At 34.0% G+C, this 22431-nt stretch overlaps 1 protein-coding gene across 10 annotated transcripts in view; it reads right to left on the reverse strand.

The window, feature by feature from the left end:
- Positions 1-22431, reverse strand: part of ZEB1 (zinc finger E-box binding homeobox 1) — a 188827-nt gene that overhangs the window by 25921 nt on the left and 140475 nt on the right. For 7 of the 10 annotated variants that reach the window (XM_027592418.2, XM_027592423.2, XM_027592422.2 and 4 more), the window contains one exon: positions 7357-7419. In XM_027592418.2, coding sequence (XP_027448219.2) covers positions 7357-7419 — 63 coding nt within the window. The remainder of the gene's footprint in view (positions 1-7356; positions 7420-22431) is intronic. The other 3 variants (XM_027592419.2, XM_027592417.2, XM_027592414.2) reach the window with 1 other exon arrangement.

Raw genomic sequence — 22431 nt, forward strand, 5'->3', positions numbered from 1 at the left:
AGAAATTATTTACCTTAAGAGAATATACACTATTGTTCTTGAATTTGTAGGAAATATTTACCGGAAATTAAAAACAAAATTCACTCATTATGTTGTCCACTATTAAGAAGTCCTTTAGAAAGCATTATAAAAGTCTTGAAATTTTCTCAATATCCCTTTTAAACTTTAGAGTGTACTTCTAGTCTATGTGACTGATAAACAAGACACAGAAAAGGTAATATAGTTGACTGAACTCTTAATTTCTCAATCAAGGATAAAGCAAGGAAAAAAAGGAGAAAACCTTAGTTCTCAAACCTTAGACCCTCCTAGCAACCTACTGGATATTTACTTAGAGTTGTAGCTTAAATCTGAATCGTGTTCAATTTATTTTTTTTTAAGATTTTATTTATTTATTTGACAAAGAGAGACACAGCGAGAGAGGGAACACAAGCAGGGGGAGTGGGAGAGGGAGAAGCAGGTTTCCCGCTGAGCAGGGAGCCCGATGTGGGGCTCGATCCCAGGGCCCTGGGATCATGACCTGAACTGAAGGCAGATGCTTAATGACTGAGCCACCCAGGTGCCCCGAATCATGCTCAATTTATATCACTTTCAAGTGCAGTTATGTGACTTCTTAAAAAAGTGTCAATAGTTATCTATAGTCGGAAAAATTTCTAGTAAGAGTCAGGAGTATCAAATCCATAAAACTGCTTCTTCTCTCCTCTATATTCATATATAAACAAGGCTATAAACAAGGCTACTCTTCCTTTAATTCTGCTTCAATAAATGTTAACAGTGGGCTTAGGGCAGAGGCATTTTTTTCCTTCAGTTAGAAAGGTTCAAGAGATAATGGAATGCTTTCACTTTGAGAAGGTAACTCAGAGTGCTGCTGAGTTTCTAAAGCAGTATTGCTGCACCATGGTTTCACTCCCATTTCCTCCACTGGCTCCAGAGGACAGTGTCTCCTCCGTGCTGGTGGAACTGTAATGGGTTGTATGGCTCCCAGGTGTCTCATGGCTGACTTCTTTATACACTTCGGACTGAACTGTCAGTTCTAAATTTGTAAAACAGCATTTCTCAGCAGACTAAAATTGGGCCAAATTAAAACGCTGAGGTGTGGACATGTTTTTGTGTAACAGTTATTGAAACAATCTTGCTAAATCTCCTGCACAGTGGTAGTAAGTGAACTCCTCAGGGCAGCTGCTGTTTAAAACCTTAAAGCCAATGACATCATAGTAGTGGTGACCCACCATTTTCCCCTCCTTTTTACTATAGCCAATAGCTATCAATTATTCAGCAATGGGTTACTGGATCCAGGGGTGAGTGAAGACTTTAAGAGGAAAGCTGGTACTGTGGGTTTTAAGGGAGTCTGTTTCCAAATCCTCAACTTCTGTGCATATTTTTTCTTAGAATCTGGAAGTTTCTCTCTACTTGCCCTTTTCCACAGTATCCTTTGCTCAAACTTAAAAGCAAGAAGAGAAGGGGTGCCTGGGTGGCTCAGTCGGTTAAGTGTCTGCCTTCCGCTCAGGTCATGATCTCAGGGTCCTGGGATCAAGCCCCTCTTGGGCTTTCTGCTCAGTGAGGGTCTACTTCTCCCTCTCCCTCTGCCCTGCTCCCCACTCCTGCTCTCTCAAATAAATAAGTAAAATCTTAAAAAAAAAGGAAGAAAAAAAGCCATATCCCAGTACATTAATATGGTGCATTGCCTTGGAGTGTAAAAACCTCCAGGTTGCCAAAGGAAAAAAATTCAAAATACTGATTGAGGAAAATTTTCTTTTCTTTCTTTTTTTCCTCCCACATAGCTTTATTTTTATTTTAAAGATTTATTTATTTATTTGAGAGAGAGAGAGAGAGAGAGAAGGAGCAGGGGGAGGGGCAGCGGGAGAAGCCGACTCCCTGCTCAGCAGGGAGCCTGCTGAGGGGGAGGGGAGTGCTCCGTCCAAGGATTCCAGGATCATGACCTGAGCTGAAGGCTTAACGGACTGAGCCACCCAGGCACCCTGGGAAAACTTTCTTATTGATTAATCAAGACAACCTAAAACCACCACAGGCCTTCCAGTTTTTCCTGTTTACATGGATTTCTATCAGGGGTAAAGCATGGCAATTTTCTGAAATGGGGATATTTTGGCTCTAGTTAGGAAGCTCTGAAATCAGCTATATAATAATATGGCCAGAGGGAGTGAGAGTAGTTTCCCTTTAATGATCTCATCTGTTCCATTCCCTAACTATTATTAAAAATTTCATTGCTCTTCAGGAACCTGGTCAGAGCAAAGCAAAGAGTATTCTCAAAAATCATTCCTACAATCTGTCATTAGCTGGAAAAATAAGCATTTTTGAATAGCTAAAGCAGTCCAAGTCAGTGTCACTGAGTCTTTTCAATGTAACTTCAAAATTTCAAGTTAAACTACATAAAACTCATGAGTGAAATTTATATTTTATGTGATTATCAATTCCATATAGATTACAAGATGCTTAAAATATTTTTATCAAATTATATTTATTTCTATTAAAGTCTTCACTTATAAAAAGTTTATAGTTTTCTACATCCTATTAAGTATGTGTGTATGTATGTGTGTGTATAGACTAGATGCTAGAGTAATGAGTTTTTAAATGGTATACATTTTGCAGCATTATATAGTCTGTATTTTATACATGAACCTCACATCTTCAGTAAGTTAGAAGTTTACCTATGTACTGACTTGGAGACAAAAATTTTTATAACTAAAAAAAAATTATTAGTTTTTAATTTTAATTCTAGTTAATAAATAGCATAATATTAGTTTCAGGTGTACAATACAGTGATTCAGCACTTCCATACAGCACCTGGTGCTCATCACAGCAAGTGCCCTCCTTCATCCCCATCCGTTGTTTAACCCATCCCTCCACCCATCTCCCTTCTGGTAATCATCCGTTTGTTCTCTATAGTTAAGTGAATAATCTATTTTTTTAAAGATACATTTATTTGCACTTTGTATATTCCTTATTATTTATAATTTATATATTTTTCATAGAGGAAAGTTTTACAAAATCTCTCAAATTGTGTATTGGCAAAATTATTTGAATTAGAAAAATGAAAACACACTTTTTTCTTGACAGAAAGTCTGATGAGGCTGATTGGTATAACAGTAATATCTGGCTTTGCTAGTTAGGTAATTAGGTACAAAATTTCCAGAAACTGAATGAACTAAGTTTGTAGCTCTAAGGCATTATGAGAATATTACTATCTCATGTGGTAAGATAAAATGATTTTTACACAAAATGTATTGGCAAAGGTACTGAACTTAACAGTATTTCAATTTCCTTAACCATTTCTGAATATATTAATCAAGATGCCTCTAAGAAGAAATAACAAAAGTCAAGAACAGGTAGCATAAGTACTTTGAGAAGTGTTGGCAAAGCTTTTTTGGTATATGTCTCAGAAAATCAGGGAGTGAAGGATTCTAGTGACTGGGAAACAAATTCTTGAGCAAATTAGGCAGCTTTGAATTTTTGCTTTCAACAGAATTGAAGAAGCATTTAATACAACTGTCAGTTAACAGGACATTAAAAATATTTTTATTGATATATAATTATAACTCTTTGCACATCATTCTAAGGATGTATAAAGAATCAAAGTAAATCAGTTATCACAAAAATGTACTTCACCTTTTTATTTATGAGAATAAGGTTATCTGAGTGCTTAACAAAACAAGAAACAGAATTAATCCTGAACATTTTTTCCTCTAGAAATAAGTAACATTGGGGAACTTGGAGGGGCTCAGTCGGTTAAGCGGCTGCCTTTGGCTTGGGTCATGATCTCAGGGTCCTTGGATTGAGTCCCGCATCGGGCTCCCTGCTCAGCGGGGAGTCTGCTTCTACCTCTGCTTCTCCCCTCCCTTGCTCATGCTCTCTCTCAAATAAATAAATAAAATCTTAAAAAAAAAGTGACATTAAACTATTGATAAATGAACTAACTGAAGAATACTTCAGCTCCTTCAATCTCATTTAAAGTAACAATTTTTTGGTAATAATTATGTTAGAATTTGTAATGTATTTATGTTGTGGTCAACTGTGTAGTACTGATAATTATATGATAAATCAATCCATAAATTAAAAAAAATCTTAAGAGCCTTGCCCTAGAAATTAAAAAGAAACTTAAATTTCAATTTATACACGTTTTTCTTATAAAGAAATGGACAGCTCATCAGAAATACCTTCAAACAGGAAATATATACTCTGCTAGCATCAAATTCTATTGGTTATGTAGAAAAGAAATATGAGTTCAAGGAGTAAACATTATGATATAACATTTCTGACTCATAAAGAAGAACTTATTCATATTTTTTAAAAAAATTGAATGATTAGGAGGTATTAAACTGTTATAGATTTACATATGAGTGATGTTAAAAATGTCATTTTTATTTATTTTTTTAAAAGATTTTGAGAGAGAGACAGAGAGTGTGCGTGTGCGTGCCTGCATAAGCAGGGGGAGGGGCAGAGGGAGAGGGAGAGGGAGAAGCAGGCTCCCCACTGAGCAGGGAGCCCCATGTGGGGCTTGATCCCAGGACCCTGAGATCATGACCTGAGCTGAACGACTGAGCCACCCAGATGCCCCTAAAAATGTCATTTTTAATATGCCAGAAATTAGATTGTAACTACTTACACTTAAGATGAAAAATTTTAAATGTACATTAAGAAATATGTGGGAACAGTATGTAATCAGTTTATATAATATAAAGTTTGAGGGACAATAACAGTACCTCTTAAGGGTATTTGTGAAAATTAAATTTAGTAGATTAGGTGATTTGGTATTAGGTGTGGTATCAAATTCTGGGCTCTTTCCAACTAAACTACACTGTCTTCATGGATCTGCATCTAGCCCAAGCAACCTCAATCTGAGACCAGAAATTCCACAGTTTTACATGTAAATTTCAAGTGCTGGGAAGTGCACATTGTAAAAAGGTCAATTATAAAGGAAAATTTCTCATCTAAAGACAGATAAAACTTACATATTTAAATAGTAGAGAGATGAGCAAATACAAAGAAACATAATAATAATCTGGCTTTCTTTAGATATGACAAAACTCAGAGCTGACTGTCAAATATAAAATTACTTTGGACCACAGGTCTATATGACAATAACCATTTATCAAAGTGTAGAATTATAGGGTTATAATCACAAATTACAGACAGCAAGGAGACAGAGAGGCAAACATTTAATATAAAGATTAAAAATTATTTAGCTATGTTTTATTTCCATTGGAATCATGACCTGAGCCACTCTCATGTGTGAAATCCACTTGACGGTATTTCTGATCAGCTTGTCGTTAGGCTTCTTCCTAACTTTATCTTCCATTTTTCAAACTTTGTAAAACTATTAACTGTATAAACAAAAAAGGGATGCTCAGAAGGAACAAAGGATGTTTCGGGTGAATTTTTCACTCTGAATACTAAGCTGAGAGTACAGTTCTCTTAACTTCATGAATTGCAAAAGGAAGTCAGCTGAAGAAAGGACCTGACAAAGTTCTGAACTAATGATCGTGACCTTTGTACAAAGTTTTTGTTTACTTTGTCAGCACATTATTCCCTAGAAGTCAAGGAAGTAACAGAAGCAAAGGCAAAACGTATTTTTTAAGTTTAAATGCTCAAAAGCCTCAACCATCCAATTTCTATCCTTTTTCCCTTAAAACTACACTTATCAGGGCTTTATTAAATGTTTGCTTACTCCTAACTCCCCATGTTCCAGGGAAATAATGCAGCAGGGATCATCTTCCACTGGGTGGGGGGACCTCACATTTCAGCAACAATTTAAGTTAATACAAGGTTACTTTACTTTCCAGATGTGATTTATTTGGGTGGGGGTGGTTAAGGGAATTTATATACTACTCAGTACTAAATGAAAGAATTTATTTTTGTAGTGAAGAGCAAAGCGTGAGGTAAAATACTGACACTTGGAATTGTGAATTTTTTTTTGATAGCATTTTCTTAAAAGGGCAAATGATCTTCTGTAACTCTGGTAATGTAAATCATCTAACTTTAACATTAGGTAAAAAAGTAATAAGCAGTCTTAATGTTCATTAAGAGTATTTTAACTAATAATACCGAGTTTAAATATTTTACATAATGTGTAAGTTAGCATGACAAATATTTGATAACAACATAGTTGCATACACTATTCATGCAAGTTAAACACAACCAAGTTAAAGGCAGAATATAAAATCTTAGGCAGCAGGTATCATAAATCATCACATATCCCATTATTATTTAATTAATTTGGAATGCATCTTTAATAACAGCATGAAGATTTACTCTTTGTTTTACAGAACTGACTGACAAGTATGGAAGTGCCTGTTTATATTATAGATGAAATCTATTTTGACTTGTTACTATGAAATATACTCATCTTACATAATGAAAGATAATTTATAGGGCTCTATGGAATATTCCTAAAATGTACTGCAGAGAAAAGAAAAAACTATAAGTGTTAAACCAAAAAAGAGAAGAAAAAACAGAAAATTTAATTAAAATGATATGATAGAAATTTCTAATTTATGACTGAATAGACAAAATACAACTATACTACTTTAAAGTAGAGTATTTTGAGGAAATGTTTTAATAACTTGGAATTCATCTTTGAAATTTTCATTTTGAGAGTTCTTGCTGACTTATGTGACACAATAATAAGTGCCTGGTGTTATAATACATAAGATCTTGATTTAAGTTTTCTACTTACTCTTTTGCTTCTTAAATCTGATTTGAATCCATTATAAAGGAATAGTGTTAAGTCTCAGGGAGTATGTACTTTTAGTCACCTAGAAACAAATTTTCTTGTTTACCATAATTTAACTTCATGTTAGCCTTTTTCAAAATCACAGAAATTACAAGAAAAAAATTTGATTCTCTTGTTTGCTGTGACATGTTCACTCAGCTCATCAATATTCATGATTCTCATCTGGTTTATAGATAACTCATGATATTTGCTTATTCTTCTCCCTTCTGCTTTCCGTCTTGTGGGCAACTCAATGCAGATCCTGGTAACTAATAATGAAACTCAAAATAGTTAAATCTGTATTTCTATAGCTTTGGTAAAAAAATTGATATAAATTCAAATCATCATTTAAATACTTATTTTCTGGATTATCTATAGATTGTTCTTGTCATCCTTATAGAATGGAAAATATGCTGTGTTAGATGAATCTGCAAATTTACACTGTATTTAAAGAATATAAACTTCTAACTTTTCATATAGTGCCCTATATGCCTACGTACTGAAACACTGAAGAAGGTCAAGATAAAAGAGGAGGAAACAGACTAAATTCATGACTCACAAATGCAAAAACCAGTGACACAAAAAGACCTTGTTCAAAGGCTACAGTATCAAAGAAATTGACGAGCACGTACCTGCACATCCCGCTTCATCTGCCTGAGCTTCAGGCCCCAGGATTTCTTGTCCTTCCTTTCCTGCTAAAATCAAAGAACAAAGGATTAAAATAGATCCATGTGGCACAAACATCTTTAACATCTAGAAATCTGAAGAGGAACTTTTAGATTATATTTAATTTGGATTTTTTTCCCTTTTAGAAGTAATGTGTCCTTGAAAAGTGAACTTTTTAGAAGAGATCAAGCAGATAGTTTTACCAAACTCACAAAGGTATCTTAGAGAAGCAAAATTAGTCAAGATTTAGATATCATCCTGGAATTATACATTTAACTATACACATACTGGGATTTTAGTGTTTTTTTTGGGAGAGGCGTTCTACCTGTAGGTACCAGGATTCCTTTTTTTTTCTTCTGCAAAGTACAAGTTTCTACATTTTAGGCATTGTGCTAGATGATTTATAAACTTATTTCCTTTAACCTTCATAATTACTTATAAGTTAAAAAAAAAAAGACAACCAAAACTTGAGGCTTGAAGAGGTTAAATAGCCCAAGGACACACTGCTATTAGGTGGTAGAAGTGGAATCTGAATTCAGGTCTGAGTGGCTATAAAACCTACTTCCCACTCCGCCCTTGCCTGTATGACCAGAGGACCAGCAGCTAACTAGAGAGAAGACTGTACTAAACTTCACTGTGTCCAGAGTAAACACCTAGGGCACTACACTTTCTCTTTCACTCTATTCATTATTCTAACTACTGATAAATCATAGTAATAATAGTACTGGTAAACATTTTTAGATGTCAGTTGTCCTCCTTTGCCACCTTATAATGAGTTGACTGTAGTATTCTATACAGAATAAGATCAGAGTAAATAGGTATATTATTTTAGCAAGCAGAAAGTATGTTTTGTATATTCAGGTACATTTTATTTATTATAATAGTTTATTAAGGACATGTACATATATAAAAGCATGAAGGAGTTAAAAACTGCTTTTAAAAAAACTAGCAGCAGAGTATACATAATTATGATCAGAATACTTATAAAGTCATGCTAAAACATCACATCATGTAGTTAATCTGCACCCCAATCAAATCCCATTGAATAGGTCAGTCAAAAATCTTGATTTAGATTTCCCCTAAGTTTGATAATTGAATTGAGAAATAGAACACTAATCAAGTAAAATCTTTGCTCACATTAAAGCATGTATTTCTGTAAGTGCCTTGGATTATCAGGTGGATTTATTCAGCAGATTTTCTTTACTCATGAACTTTTATATTAGTACTTAAAAATGATCACTATGTGAAAATAGTTAAAATATGCATAAACCCCTTTAGATCAGCATGAAAAACACTGTCTAAAGTAGATAATAAAGAGATTAATGTCTGATAAATAATTCTCATTTTATACTTGCCATCAGCAAAATGACAATTAAAAAGCCCATGCTAAAGTGTTTATAATATAGTAGGACAAACACCAGTCTTGGTTAAGTGTTTGCAATTCTTCTAACATCTTTTTTTCTCCTCTCTGAAATAATAAACAGTAATAAAATAATAAACAGTATGACACTTGGATAGGATAGTAATATAGTTATTTATTGTTGATCGATCTATGCTCTTTATTTCTCCTGAAATGAGAATTAGGACAGCCAGAGTTACTTACTAAGATGAAAGATGACTGATATTAAAAGTTAAAATGCTATTTTGGACAATACTAATTTTTCTACTTATAGTTATTATAGCTAATTAAAAATCTGTCTGCAATTCAATTAAGTGATTTCTTCATTTCTGCTCAGGATAAAATCTAGTCTCCTTAGACGAACATTTAACATACTTCAGAATTTGGTCCCAGACTTATCTTTACTGCGATTTAAAAACTGGAAGTCTCCATTCTTTCCCTCATCACTGGGTTTGGAATTTTGGTTGAACAACTAAAATCATATTGCCTAACAAAAATAGAAAATATCCTAATGCTGGTCTGCAGCATGAACACACTTCTTTCACTAGGGAGTGCTGCCAGGAACAGGCTCCTTCCTGCTTCATCCATGGACCAGCATGAGGGTATACTGGAACAGCCAAATACTGTTCAAGCAGCCTTCTCCCTCATGTGTTCTGATCTTACTTAGAGCTTAGAAAATATAAGGGTAATAAAGTAACAGAATCGCCTTGTGCATAAGATTTTCTCTCCTGTAAGACTTACTAATGTCAACACACTGTGATTGACTAACCTAAATGCAACCTAGAAAGGTAAACTGGAATGTTTCTAAGGCTTTTGCTTTTATTCTAAATTCCAAAGCAAATATATAAATGAGGAAAAATTCTCAAGTAAAAGACTTTGTTTTTTCAAATAGTGGCAAAATATTGCTGAAAAATAAGTCATGAAATACTACTCAGCAATAAAAAGGGACAATTTATTGATATATCCAACACCTTAGATGAATCTCTCAAGAAATTTGGAAAGTGAAAAAAGTCAATCCAAAAGATTACATACTGTATGATTCCATTCATATAACATTCTTGAAATAACAAAATTATAAAAATGGAGAAGAGATATCTGATTGTGAGGGATTAGGGTTGGGGCAGAGGGGAGGGGAGGGTGGGCATATAAAAGGCAAGGAGGGAGCTCAGTGGTGATGGAATTGTTCTGTATCTTGTCTATATCAATGTTGATGTTCTGGTTGTGATACTATACTACAGTTCTGCAAGATGTTACCAATGGGGAAAACGGAGTAAAGGGTATACAACAGGATCTCTGAATTATTTGTGAATCTAGAACTATTTGTGAATTATTTTCAAATCTATAATTATCTCAAAACTTAAAGTTTAACTGAAAAATAAGTAAATGGCTGATATCACACATTTAGATTAAAAGAGACAGCACTTGTTTATTTTGCCATAAGATGTAATTCCTAGTAAGTAAAAGCAAGAATGACAAATGCAATTCACGTTTTTTTAAAAATATAAATATGAATAGTTCCAACAAAATATAACAATTCCTCCATTTTGCTCCTACTAAAATTAGCTGATTGATTCTAATCTTATTGATTTTATTTTTTTGTTTTTTTTTATTTTGTGTTGTGTTAATCACCATACATTACCATCATTAATTTCTGATGTAATGTTCCATGATTCATTGTTTGAGTATAACACCCAGTGCTCCAATCGATATGTGCCCTCTTTAACACTCATCACCAGGCTAACCCATCCCCCTACCCCCCCAGAACCCTCAGTTTGTTTCTCAGAGTCCATTGTCTTTCATGGTTCGTCTCCCCCACCGATTTCCTCCCTTCATTTTTCCCTTCCTGCTATGTTTTTTTTTTTTAACATATAATGTATTATTTGTTTCAGAGGTACAGATCTGTGATTCAAAAGTCTTACACAATTCACAGTGCTCACCATAGCACATACCCTTCCCAATGTCTATCACCCAGCCACCCCATCCCTCCCACCCCCCACCACTCCAGCAACCCTCAGTTTGTTTCCTGAGATTAAGAATTCCTCATTATCAGTGAGATCATATGATACATGTCTTTCTCTGATTGACTTATTTTGCTCAGCATAATACCCTCCAGTTCCATCCACGTCGTTGCAAATGGCAAGATCTCATTCCTTTTGATGGCTGCATAATATTCCATTGTGTATATATACCACCTCTTCTTTATCCATTCATCTGTTGATGGACATCTTGGCTCTTTCCACAGTTTGGCTATTGTGGACATTGCTGCTATAAACATTGGGGTGCATGTACCCCTTCGGATCCCTACCTTTGTATCTTTGGGGTAAATTCGCAGTAGTGCAATTGCTGGGTCATAAGGTAGCTCTATTTTCAACTTTTTGAGGAACCTCCATACTGTTTTCCAGAGTGGTTGCACCAGCTTGCATTCCCACCAACAGTGTAGGAGGATTCCCCGTTCTCCGCATCCCCACCTGTATCTGTTGTTTCTGACTTGTTAATTTTAGCCATTCATGTTAACCAAAAATCCAGAAGGCTTAATGTCAATGGCAGGACAGAACAGTTCAAAGTACAGGACTGGTTATTAAGCACATGTTCAAAATTTTAAAACTTTCATTTCGAATTCATAACAGTGTGTTTCTAACCATTTCAAATGTGTTTGTGGGAAGATTTTATAGCAATTTCTAATACGGTGCAAGAAGTAGGTAACTGAACCAGATTTTCCTTTCCTGCTTTCGTCTCTTCCTCTGTAACACACATGCACGCATGCCATGAACATTTATACCTGCCTTTTCTCAAGCTGACCCCTCTGGCTAGAATGCTGTTATCCATTCCATATGAAACACTTACTAATCCTATTCTTGAAAGATCAGTTCACATTTCTCTCATTCTGTAAGTCTTCCCCACCCTGCTCAGAAGCCAATAGATTCCGGAATTCAAACATAAAGTGTTCAAACTTTAATTAGAAATGATTTTTTTTACTGTGTACTTTCTCAGAGTATTTCCAGAAGGCTTCATTTTTCCCTCTTGTGTCCTCTAGTTTCTACATATGTGCATGTATTTTTGGCATAATTGTCCATCAGAGTCACAGTAAATGTAATTCACAATCTCCATGAACACCTGTTAACTTAAACAAAGGTAAAAAAATATATAACTGAGGTTAGATTTGGTTAAGATGAAGTGAACACAAACTACCGTGTGTGTTCTACTGAATGCAGCTAAAAAAACCTGGGGAGAATTCATGAAGGAGTTAAAGACTCTACAAGATAAATCATAGCAGGAAGACTGGGGAAGAAGACAAGACAAGAATTCAAAGTACCACTGAATCAATGAGGAAGTAATTTCTCTTACCCCCTGGCCTGGATTCAAGGCAGCCTAGATTTGGAAGTGGGCACTGGGGCACGGCACAGAAAAATGCTAGGAAGGCCCTCTAGTTTGGGCTCACAGAATAGGAAAGGGCTCAAAGAAGGGAGAAATCATTTTTTCCCCCCAATTCTCTTGTGTCCCAGTCCCTAGATCATCCCAAGGTAGTGGCTGAGATCATGGTGACAGCAAGAACAAAAAGGTACCTAAAATGCCAAGAAAGGGGAGCCTTCTTATCTACTCAGAGAGGAGCAGTGGCCCCAAGAAGATGGTACAAACTTTCATCAAGCTCTTCCTCTCCATCTTCTTGTAGCTCTTCTTCCTGCAGGCATAGTTGTGGTAAGTATCTGGCAAAGTATGACAAAGGAAGTCCTGGATTTTTGGACAGAGAATGGACAAGGGAAGTCCCAGGGAACTGAAAGTACTAGGGAGATCATGGAAAGGGAGAGTGCAGGAAAGCAACATTATAAAGCTGCTTGTGAACTCCTGGGTTCACATCCAAACTTCCCATGTATGGATCTGACTACAGGCTTTGAGAACTGAAGTAAGGATAAGATCATTAATCATGTCCCAGAATGGCCACTATAGGGCACAAATCCAAAAAGCATTGTAAAGGCTTTGAAAACGGAACTGATATTGGAACCATAATCCACAGTAAGTTATTTAGAATGTACAGCCTGATACAACTGGGTAAGTCGCCTGCTAAACCAAAAATATCAAAATGCTCCACAGGATTTAAATAAGACCAAATAAGATAATATTCAAAATGTCCAGGATACAATCCAAAATTACTTACCATATGAAGAACCAGGAAAATTTCAATTTCTATATAGGAAAAGATAATCAAAAGATGGCAACACTGAGAACACACAGATGTTGAAACTATCAGACAAAGGCTTTAAGCAGCTAAGAGCTAAGGATGAATACTTGAAAAGAATGGAAAGATAAAAAGTCTAGGCTAATTCTTATCAGCAAAAAGAGGATATAGATAGGAAACCAAAGGAAATTTAGCATTAAAACTACTGTAACAATTTTTTTGGGAAAAAATCACTGGACGGATGCAATAGCAAAATGGAGATGAAAGAAGAAAGATCAGTGAATTTGATGGTAGGTAAATGGAAATTACCCAATTTGGACAATAAAGTGAAAACATTTAAAAAAATAAGCAGAGTCTCAGAGATGTGTGGGACATTAATAAAATATCTAACATTCAGTTAGAAGGAGAAAAAACAGTACAGAAAAAATAGTTGAAAAAATAGTATCTAAACCTCTCCAGATTTAATAAAAAACACAAACCAAGAGATTAAAGAAGTTAACTGAATCTCAAACAGGACAAAGCCCCCCAAATCTGGGCTTAGACCATCAATCAAATCCTGATAACTAAAGTTAAAAAAATTCTGAAAAGAGAGAAAATGATGCACAACTATAAGGGAACAATGACTTAAAAGAAGGCAGATTTGTCATTAGAAGTGAGGGATTTCATAAGGAAATGGAACATTTTTAAAGTGCTAAAAGAAAAAAACCTGTCAGGCCCAATTCTATATCCAGTGAAACTATACTCTGGAAACAAAGGTAAAATAAAGATACGCTCAGATGGAGGAAAGTGAACAGAGTACACCACGAGCAAACCTGACAGACTGCTAAAGGAAGGTCTTCAGAGAGAAAGGGAAATGATATTAGAGGAAAATCTGAGATGTGAGGACTGAAAGAGGACACAAGAAATGATGTAGTCTACATGACAACTATAACATAAAGGAGGGAGGGTAATGGGACCAAATGGGGGTAAAGTTTCCATATTTTACTTTGAGTGGTGAAATACTTATTCTAAGTAGACTATGAGAAGTATGTACATTCTCATCTACAGACTAACTACCAAAAAATCAATACAAGAAGATATAGTAAAAAATGAAATAAACAAATGAAAATTGAATATTAAAAAAATATTCAAATGGTTCAAAAGAAGGCAAGAAAGGAGAAACAAGAAATTAAAAAAAAAACAGAGGGAACAAACAGAAAGCAAATAATACTATGGTAGACCTAAATCCAACATTAAAACTTAGATTATGTGTAAATGATCTAAATGAGCCAATGTAAGGGATAGAGATTGTTAGAACAGATTAAAAAAAAAAACAACAACAAAAAGCCAAGCCCCATTTTTAGCACTCTACAAAAAAATTATTTCAAGCATAATATAGATAGGTTAAAAGTAAAAATTTGCAAAAGAAATCTAGAGTGACTATTTTACATCAGACAAAGTAGACTATTACCAGAAATCTAGAGAAACATTATATAATAAGAGAGCCACTTTACCAAGAGGACCTAACAATCTAAAAGAGTATGCACCTAACAACACAGCTTCAAAATATCTGACAAACAGAACAGAAAGTAAAGAAAAATCCATGTGTATAACTGGAGACTTCAATACTCTTCTCACATTAATTGAAAGAACAAGCAGAACAAATAGAAAATCAGCAAGGATATAAATGAACTAAGCAACACTAACAACTACTCCATCCAATTAACATTTGTAGAACACCCAACAACAGCAGACTACACGTTCTTTTCAAATACACATAGAGCACTAATGAAGACACACTATATCCAAATCATATAATAAAACTTAAAAGAAATGAAATCATACAAAGTTTGTTCTCTGATCATAATAAATTTAAACTAGATATCAATAGCAGAAAGATAAGAAAATCTCCAAACACTCTGGGAATCAATTAACATATTTCTAAAGAATCCATGGGTCAAAGAGAAAAATGAAAAAACACACATCAATATTTGTGGGATGTACATAAAGCAGCATTTAAAGGGAAATTTATAGTATTAAATGCTTATGTTACACAAAAGTTCTCAAATTAAAATTCTAAACTTGTGTTAAAAAAAAAAAAAGGAACAAAGTAAGTCCAGAGCAAGCAGAGGGAAGGAATAAAGAGTAGAAATCAATAAAATTAAAGACAAAAAAAGGAAAGAAAAACAATGAAAAAGAAAACTAGTTCTTTGAAAAGATCAATAAAATTAACAAACCGTTAGTAAGACTGACAAACAAGTAAGAGGGAAGTCACAAACTACCAACGGTCAGGAATGAAAAGGGAATATCACTACAGAGCTAGGAGATAGTAAAAGGGTAATAAGGGAATACTCTGAGTTCAAGGAGTAAACATTATGATATAACATTTTTGACTCTTGAAGAGCTTATTCTTTTTTTTAAAAATTGAATGATAGGTGTTAAATTGCTATGGAGCTCATATATAAGAATGTTAAAAATGTAAGTATATTTAATATGCTAGAAATTAGATTGTTTTCAACTTACACTTAAAATGAAAAATTTTGTATGCTCATTAAGAAATTTAGGAGGCAGTTTATAAATATTTTATATAATATAAATTTGGAGGATAATAATAGTACCTCTTAGGGAAGCTGTGAGGATTAAATTAAATATAGTATGTGCTTAGTACTATACCTGGCACATAGTAAGTGCTATGTAATGGTTAGCTATTTTCCTTAATACAGTCCTGTAAGATGAACATCTCTACACACATAAATTTGAAAACTGAAATGGAGCAATTCCTCAAAAATTAGAAATTATTAACACTCATCCAAGATAAACAAGCTAACTTGAATATTCCTATAACTGTTTTAAAAATTTAATTTGTAGTTTAGATCTTCCCCCAAAACAAAACTCCAGACCCAGATGGTTTCCCTTGCAAATTTTATCAGACATTTAAAGAAGAGCACTAATTTTAAATAATCTTTTCAAGAAAATAAAAAAGGAACACTTTCTAATTCATTTTATGAGGATAAAATTTTCCTGATACCAAAACCATATAAAAATGGTATAAAAAAGAAAGGAAATTATAGACCAATATCCTTAATGAAAATGGACTTAAAAATTTTCAACAAAATATTACCACATCTAAGTGAGCAATATGTAAAAGAAAAATGACTGAGTGGGGCTTTCCAGGGAATCCAATGCTGGTCCAATATTTGAAAATCCATTACTACATTTATTGTATTAACAGACTAAAGAAGCAAAACCACATGATCCTGTCAACTGACACAGAAAAACCATTTGAAAAAACTCAACATCTATTCATGATGAAAACTGTCAGCAAACCAGGAACAGAAACTTACTCAATTTGGTAAAAGGCATCTACAACAAACCTTATGTTAACATTACACTTATAAAAGACTGAATACTTTCCCTTTAAGACTGGAAAAAAGGAAAATGTCTACTCTTACCACTCCTGATATTTTCTGTCAATAAACAGGAATAAAAAGTATACAGATTAGAAAGGAAGAAATAAAACTGTCCCTATTTGAGAAGATTGTCTACATAGAAATCCCAAAGAATCTACAAAAAATTCCTGGAATTAGCAAGTCCACAGGATACAAGGTCGACACACGAAAATCAATCACATTGCTTGCTATATTAATAGAAATGAACAAATGGAAACTAAATTAAAAACAAAACATTCACAATAGTTTCTCCCTTTAAAAAAGAAATACATAGGTATAAATCTAACAAAACATGCATATAATCTGATTTTGAAACTACAAAACACTAATGTGAGAAATCAAACACTTATGCTGCATAAAAAATCAACATACAAAAATCAGCTTCAATTCTATATACCAGCAATGAACTATCTGAAAGAGAAATAAAACAATCTCACATATATGAGCATCAAAAAAAAAAAATTAAAATGCTTAGGAGTAAATTTAACCAAAGAGGTGAAAGATCTATACACTGAAAACTGTAAGACATTGATAAAAGAAACTGAGTATGATACAAATAAATGGAAAACTATTCTGTGTTCATGAATTGGAAGAATTAATATTGTTAAAATGTCCATACTACCCAGAGCCATCTCTAGATTCAATGCATTCCCTACCAACATTGCAATGGCCTTTTTTTTTTTTTTTTACAGAAACAGGAAAAAACAATCTTTTTTTTTTTAAAGATTTTATTTATTTATTTGAGAGAGAGAGCACATGAGAGAGGGGAGGGTCAGAGGGAGAAGCAGACTCCCTGCCAAGCAGGGAACCTGATGCGGGACTCGATCCCGGGACTCCAGGATCATGACCTGAGCTGAAGGCAGTTGCTTAACCAACTGAGCCACCCAGGTGCCCAGGAAAAAACAATCTTAAAAGACCATTTAGCCAAAGCAATCTTGAAAAAAAGAATGAAGGAAAGGGGTTTTGCTTCTTTCTGATTAGGATTTTTAAAACTTTTTAATTTGAAATAGTTTTAGACTTAGAAAAGTTGTAAAACTAGCACAGACTTCCAGTATACCCTTCAACCAGCTTCCCTTAATGAGAACATCTTACATAATCACAGTACTATTATTATGGAAACCATTATATTAATGTTAATATATTATATTAACTAACATACAGACCTTATTTGACTTATGCAAGTTTTCCCACTAAGGTCTTTTCCTTTTCTGGTTCAGAAACCAATTCTCGACCCACAGTGCCTTTGGTTGTCAAGTCTCCATAGCCTCCTCCAAAATTTCACAATCCAATCATGTCTCTGAGAAGTTGCTTTAGTCTTTGCTTTTCCTTATGACTTTAATACTATTGAAGACTGATCACTGGTTTTGTAGGGTACCCCTCAATTTGATTTCCCTGATGCTTTCTAATGATTGGATGAGGAAGTATGTTGTCAGCAAGAATACCACTGAAGTGCTATGCCTTTGTTAATATATCTCACCAGTGGCATATAATGTCACTATATTTTATTACTGGGACATTAACCTTGATCACCTGGTTAAGAAGGTGTCTGTCAGGTTTCTTTATACTAATTACTATGTCTTTAATATTAATAACTCTCTGGTGAGGAAATACTTTGATATTATGCAAATATCCTTTTTCTTCATAAACTTTCACCCACTAGTTTTAGCATTCATTGATGGTCCTCTTTTTTTTTTTTTAACAATTTATTTATTCATTGGAGGGAGAAAGAGAGAGAGTGAGTACACCTGAGCGGGGGGGGAAGGGCAGAGGGATAGAATATTCAAGCAGAGTCCCTGCTGAACTTGATTTCACGACCCATGAGATCATGACTGGAGCCAAAACCAAGAGTCAGATACTTAACCAACTGAGCCACCCAGGCGCCTGCATCAATTATTACCATGGTGTTTGCCTAACAGCGGTATTCTACTTCCCTAATTAGTTCTTAATTTATAACTGAAATTCTACTATAAGAAATAACTTTTCCTTCTCTCCCATTTATTAAAGTATTTATATCAGTATGGATGTATGGATATTTACTTTATTCTACTGCTTATAATCCAGTACTATCATTATTTATTTTGATGCTAAAATTATTCCAGATTCGGCCAATGGGAGCTCCCTCAGGTTGGCTCTTGGCCCCTTTTCACAGGATGACTTTTTTAAAAACACTTTCTTGTTGTTCTGGGTTTAGCTTATATTTTCCTTACCTCAGTTCTAGAATCAGCCATTTATGCAAAGAGAGTTGGTACCATTTATTGGAGAATGGTACTTGAGTCCCAGATCTGGGCACTAGGTATGCTCACTGCTACTGGGTATCATTGTTTCCATGCATTCTCAGCAAACAGAGCTAGGAAATATATGTATGTATACTAATACCTGCATAAAGCCCATCTATATTTTTGTATCTATGTATCTTTATATATATATTAAGAACCATGAGTTCATACTGATACCTCTGATTCCAATAGAAAGCCATAGGATTTATTCTAGACTTCTCACTTTTCCTTGTTTGTAACTTCTTTCTCTGATGGTGAGAAATTTTGGTCTCATTATTCTCAATACATCTACTTATTTGTTCAATTCCAGTATATACATATAGTAGTTTCAGAATAAACCATAGCTTTTAAGAAACAAATTTGTTTACGAGAGGGAAAATGGGGATGGGGTAGTAGGCATGGGGGGATGACACATCTCTGAGCATACCTTTTTGTATAGCTTACATATATAACCATGAAAATGTTTCCCATTCACACAAAAGTAATTTAAGTCACTCAGCAGACAGGGAGAATGGACAATGAAATACAAGCAATGACAAATGAACCTAACTATATTATAAATGAGGTGTATAACACATTGAAGGGGGTGGGAAAGAGAAGAAATAACCTAAGTAACTTTGGAAAACAACAGTTTGAATGTATACTGTAGGGCTAATGACAAAAAGAACTGTACATATTGTGATCTAGGTAGCAAATTTGTTTGACCAGGATTTTAAAGAGAAGAAAGTGTACAACTGAGCTTCAGGATTATGGGAAAAGCCCAAATTCCTTATTAGTATCATTTCTTAATACTTAGATATTTAGAGGTAAATAAGTATTAGAGGTGTACATTTAGTACAAATGAAATTGGATTCTCTTATAAGTACAGCTAGAACATCCCTCTGTAGTCATGTGGGCCAGTCTTTTCATTTTATAGATGCAGAAGTGGAACTCAAGAGACATAGTGGTATAATGAAGACTAGAAACCATGTGCTGAGCTTTTTCTACATCACACACTACTTTGGTTGAAAAAGGTTCCAAAGAGTAGGTTAAACTGACCCTTGAGAGAGAAGTATAATATGATTCAATGCTGAGTTATATAGTGATTGATGCATTCTTTGCATAAGATTACTATAGTATTTTGTTATAACCTGTTTGCCTAAGAAAGCCTTTTTGCTATGGGTAACATCAGAATATTAATATTAAATATTTTTATTGTAAAGAAGTTTTCATTTCCTTGGCATTTTTGTAAACATGCAAATTTATAGAGTTTTAAAAATTTCCAAGTCAGAAAAATGTTTAAGTCACTAATGGGATCATTTTTTCAGCTCATCAATTAAAAAAATAAGGAATCACAAACATATTAAACAATATTTTATATTATCAGATTAGTTACTAGTTAGTTATTAGATTACTTTTCTAAAACTAAAATTATGAGAGGCCTATAAAAACAGGTGTCTCAAAAGTAAGAGCATGTATTTAAAAACGTTTAACTGACAGAAGCATAAGAGTTTTGGGTTGAACCACAAGAAGCTCTTATGAGTATAGATATGTTGGAGAACTGCCAAGTTATACTATCTTCCTTACACACAACAGGACTTAATTAACCTACTTTTATTTATTTTTGAAAGTGAACATGTCCTAGTTTACTTAATATCTACAATAAAAATATTGCTTCTTCTCTATATTCCTTCTAAGAACTTGATCTAACTTGAGATTTTATTCACAGCTAAGAATAGCTTTTTAAAGGTACTTATTACATAATTAACAGTTCAATGGCACATTATATTTTCAAATATACTTTGGATTGTTGATTTACACTATGCTACAGATCTGTTACTATCAGTTCCATGTGCTGGTCTCTAGCATGGACCACTTTCTTCTCTATTGTTTCTCCCTTTTCTTAAAAGTTTTAAAGTAACTCACTGGCATAAATGGTGTGGCTTCCATTAACTGTCAGTAAAGGGGCTTTACTTCACTATTTCTTGGTCACCCTCAAGGAACTAGAAAGGAAACACTTCACTCAGCAATTTATCTTCTAAAAACCTAAGTTGCAGCTACTCTATTTTGGAACACTGCTAATCTCTTTTTTCAATAGCAGGAAATTTTACATATTGCTGTCTTCTTGAAGTTTTAGAGGTGATATGATCACCCTACACTTTCCCCCTTGTTTTTGTTTGCTTTGCACACTGGGTAGTAGTTTATAAATGGGATCCTCAAGAAAGAACACAAGAAGAGCAGTGCAGACAGGGCTCATGAAAGAAAAGAACCTGAAAGTAACGGTGATAACAGTGGAGCTCTATCAAGCAGGCTGACTGCCCTTTCGAGCAAGCTCCTTTCTCGGTAACTCAAGTTTTCTTTTTCTGCCTCAGGAGCAGGTTGGTTTGGTTAACAACATAGAATCTGATAGACTAACTTTTCAAATTCAGCCACAGGGATGATCTTGAGGAGCCATAAAACAAGTTAAATGTAGAAGTACTCTGTTCCGATCTGGAGCCCCACTACAGAAACTTTCATTTAAATGAATGACTTAATGGTAACCAACTAAATGAACTATTAAGAGTTACTAACCTCGATATTTGTGCATTTAAATTAATTTACTGAGGGATTTTGAATCAGTATTCTAGCAAGAAATCTTTGTTGCCTTGCATCACTGGGCAGTGTTGCAAATCTGTCGTGCACATTTTCACAAAGACATTTTAAACTCTCACAATGGGAAAGGATACTTTTTAACTGATAGAATGACAGAATTATCTTGATTTGTGATTTTTGGTGGCTGATAATTATTTCTTACTTTGGTCAAAATAGTTTATGAAAGGAACACAGTTTTGTGTTTACTGATTTGTTGTAGTTGGTCAGGCAAGACTGTTTTGAACATGGTATGACACACATAAACCTTTCATTTTTTTTAAATTAGGTGAGGTAAAACCTAAAGTAGTGCTTTGACAGATTTAGAAGTGTAGTTTATTTACAAAAGAATTGTATCTTCAACTGGAGGATTTCTTTTCTTCATAGGAATTTTAAGTAGTTTTTAGTGTCTGAGAATATTCTCTTTAAAATAATGCATGTTGAATAATAATGACTCAAATGAAAATAGTTATGTTAAGGTGGGAATTAATGTGTAATTCTAAATATCCTATGACTTGGGTAACAACTTTACCATAAAAGTTGGTTATATATAACTCTTTAGGTAGGTTGTATACAAAACAAATTGTAAATATTATACAAATCATAAGTATTAATGTTCACTTGATGTTTCATTAATTTTATTTACCCATACTTATATTTTTTGCTTCATCATCATACATAATTAAGAAAACTCTAGAAGGAAATTATTGTATATACCCACATTTTTATTCTTTCCTGTGTTCTTTCTTCCTTCCTGATATTCCAAGATTCCTTCTTTTACCATTTCCTTTTTATTTAGACAGTTTCTCTTAACCATTCATCTAGGGTAGATTTGCTGGGGACAAACTTTTAGTGTTCCTTCATTTGAAATTGTCCTGATCTCTTCTCCAGTCTTAAAGGATATTTTCTCTGGATACAGAAACCGGGGTTGACAATTCTTTTCTTTCAGCGTTTGAAGTGTCCCATTTCTGCTGTCCTCCACAGTTTCTTATGAGAAATTACTTTCGTTCAAATCATTTTTCCCATACAAAGATATCCCTTTTCTCTCTTTGCTTTCAAGATTTTTTTCTTTGTCTTTAGTTTTTAGGAATTTGATTATGATGTGTCTTGGCATGGATTTCTTTGGTTATCCTGTTTGGGATACAGGTTTATGTCAT

This window comes from Zalophus californianus, chromosome 9 (assembly GCF_009762305.2).
Source record: "Zalophus californianus isolate mZalCal1 chromosome 9, mZalCal1.pri.v2, whole genome shotgun sequence".
Taxonomy (NCBI): Eukaryota; Metazoa; Chordata; class Mammalia; order Carnivora; family Otariidae; genus Zalophus; species Zalophus californianus.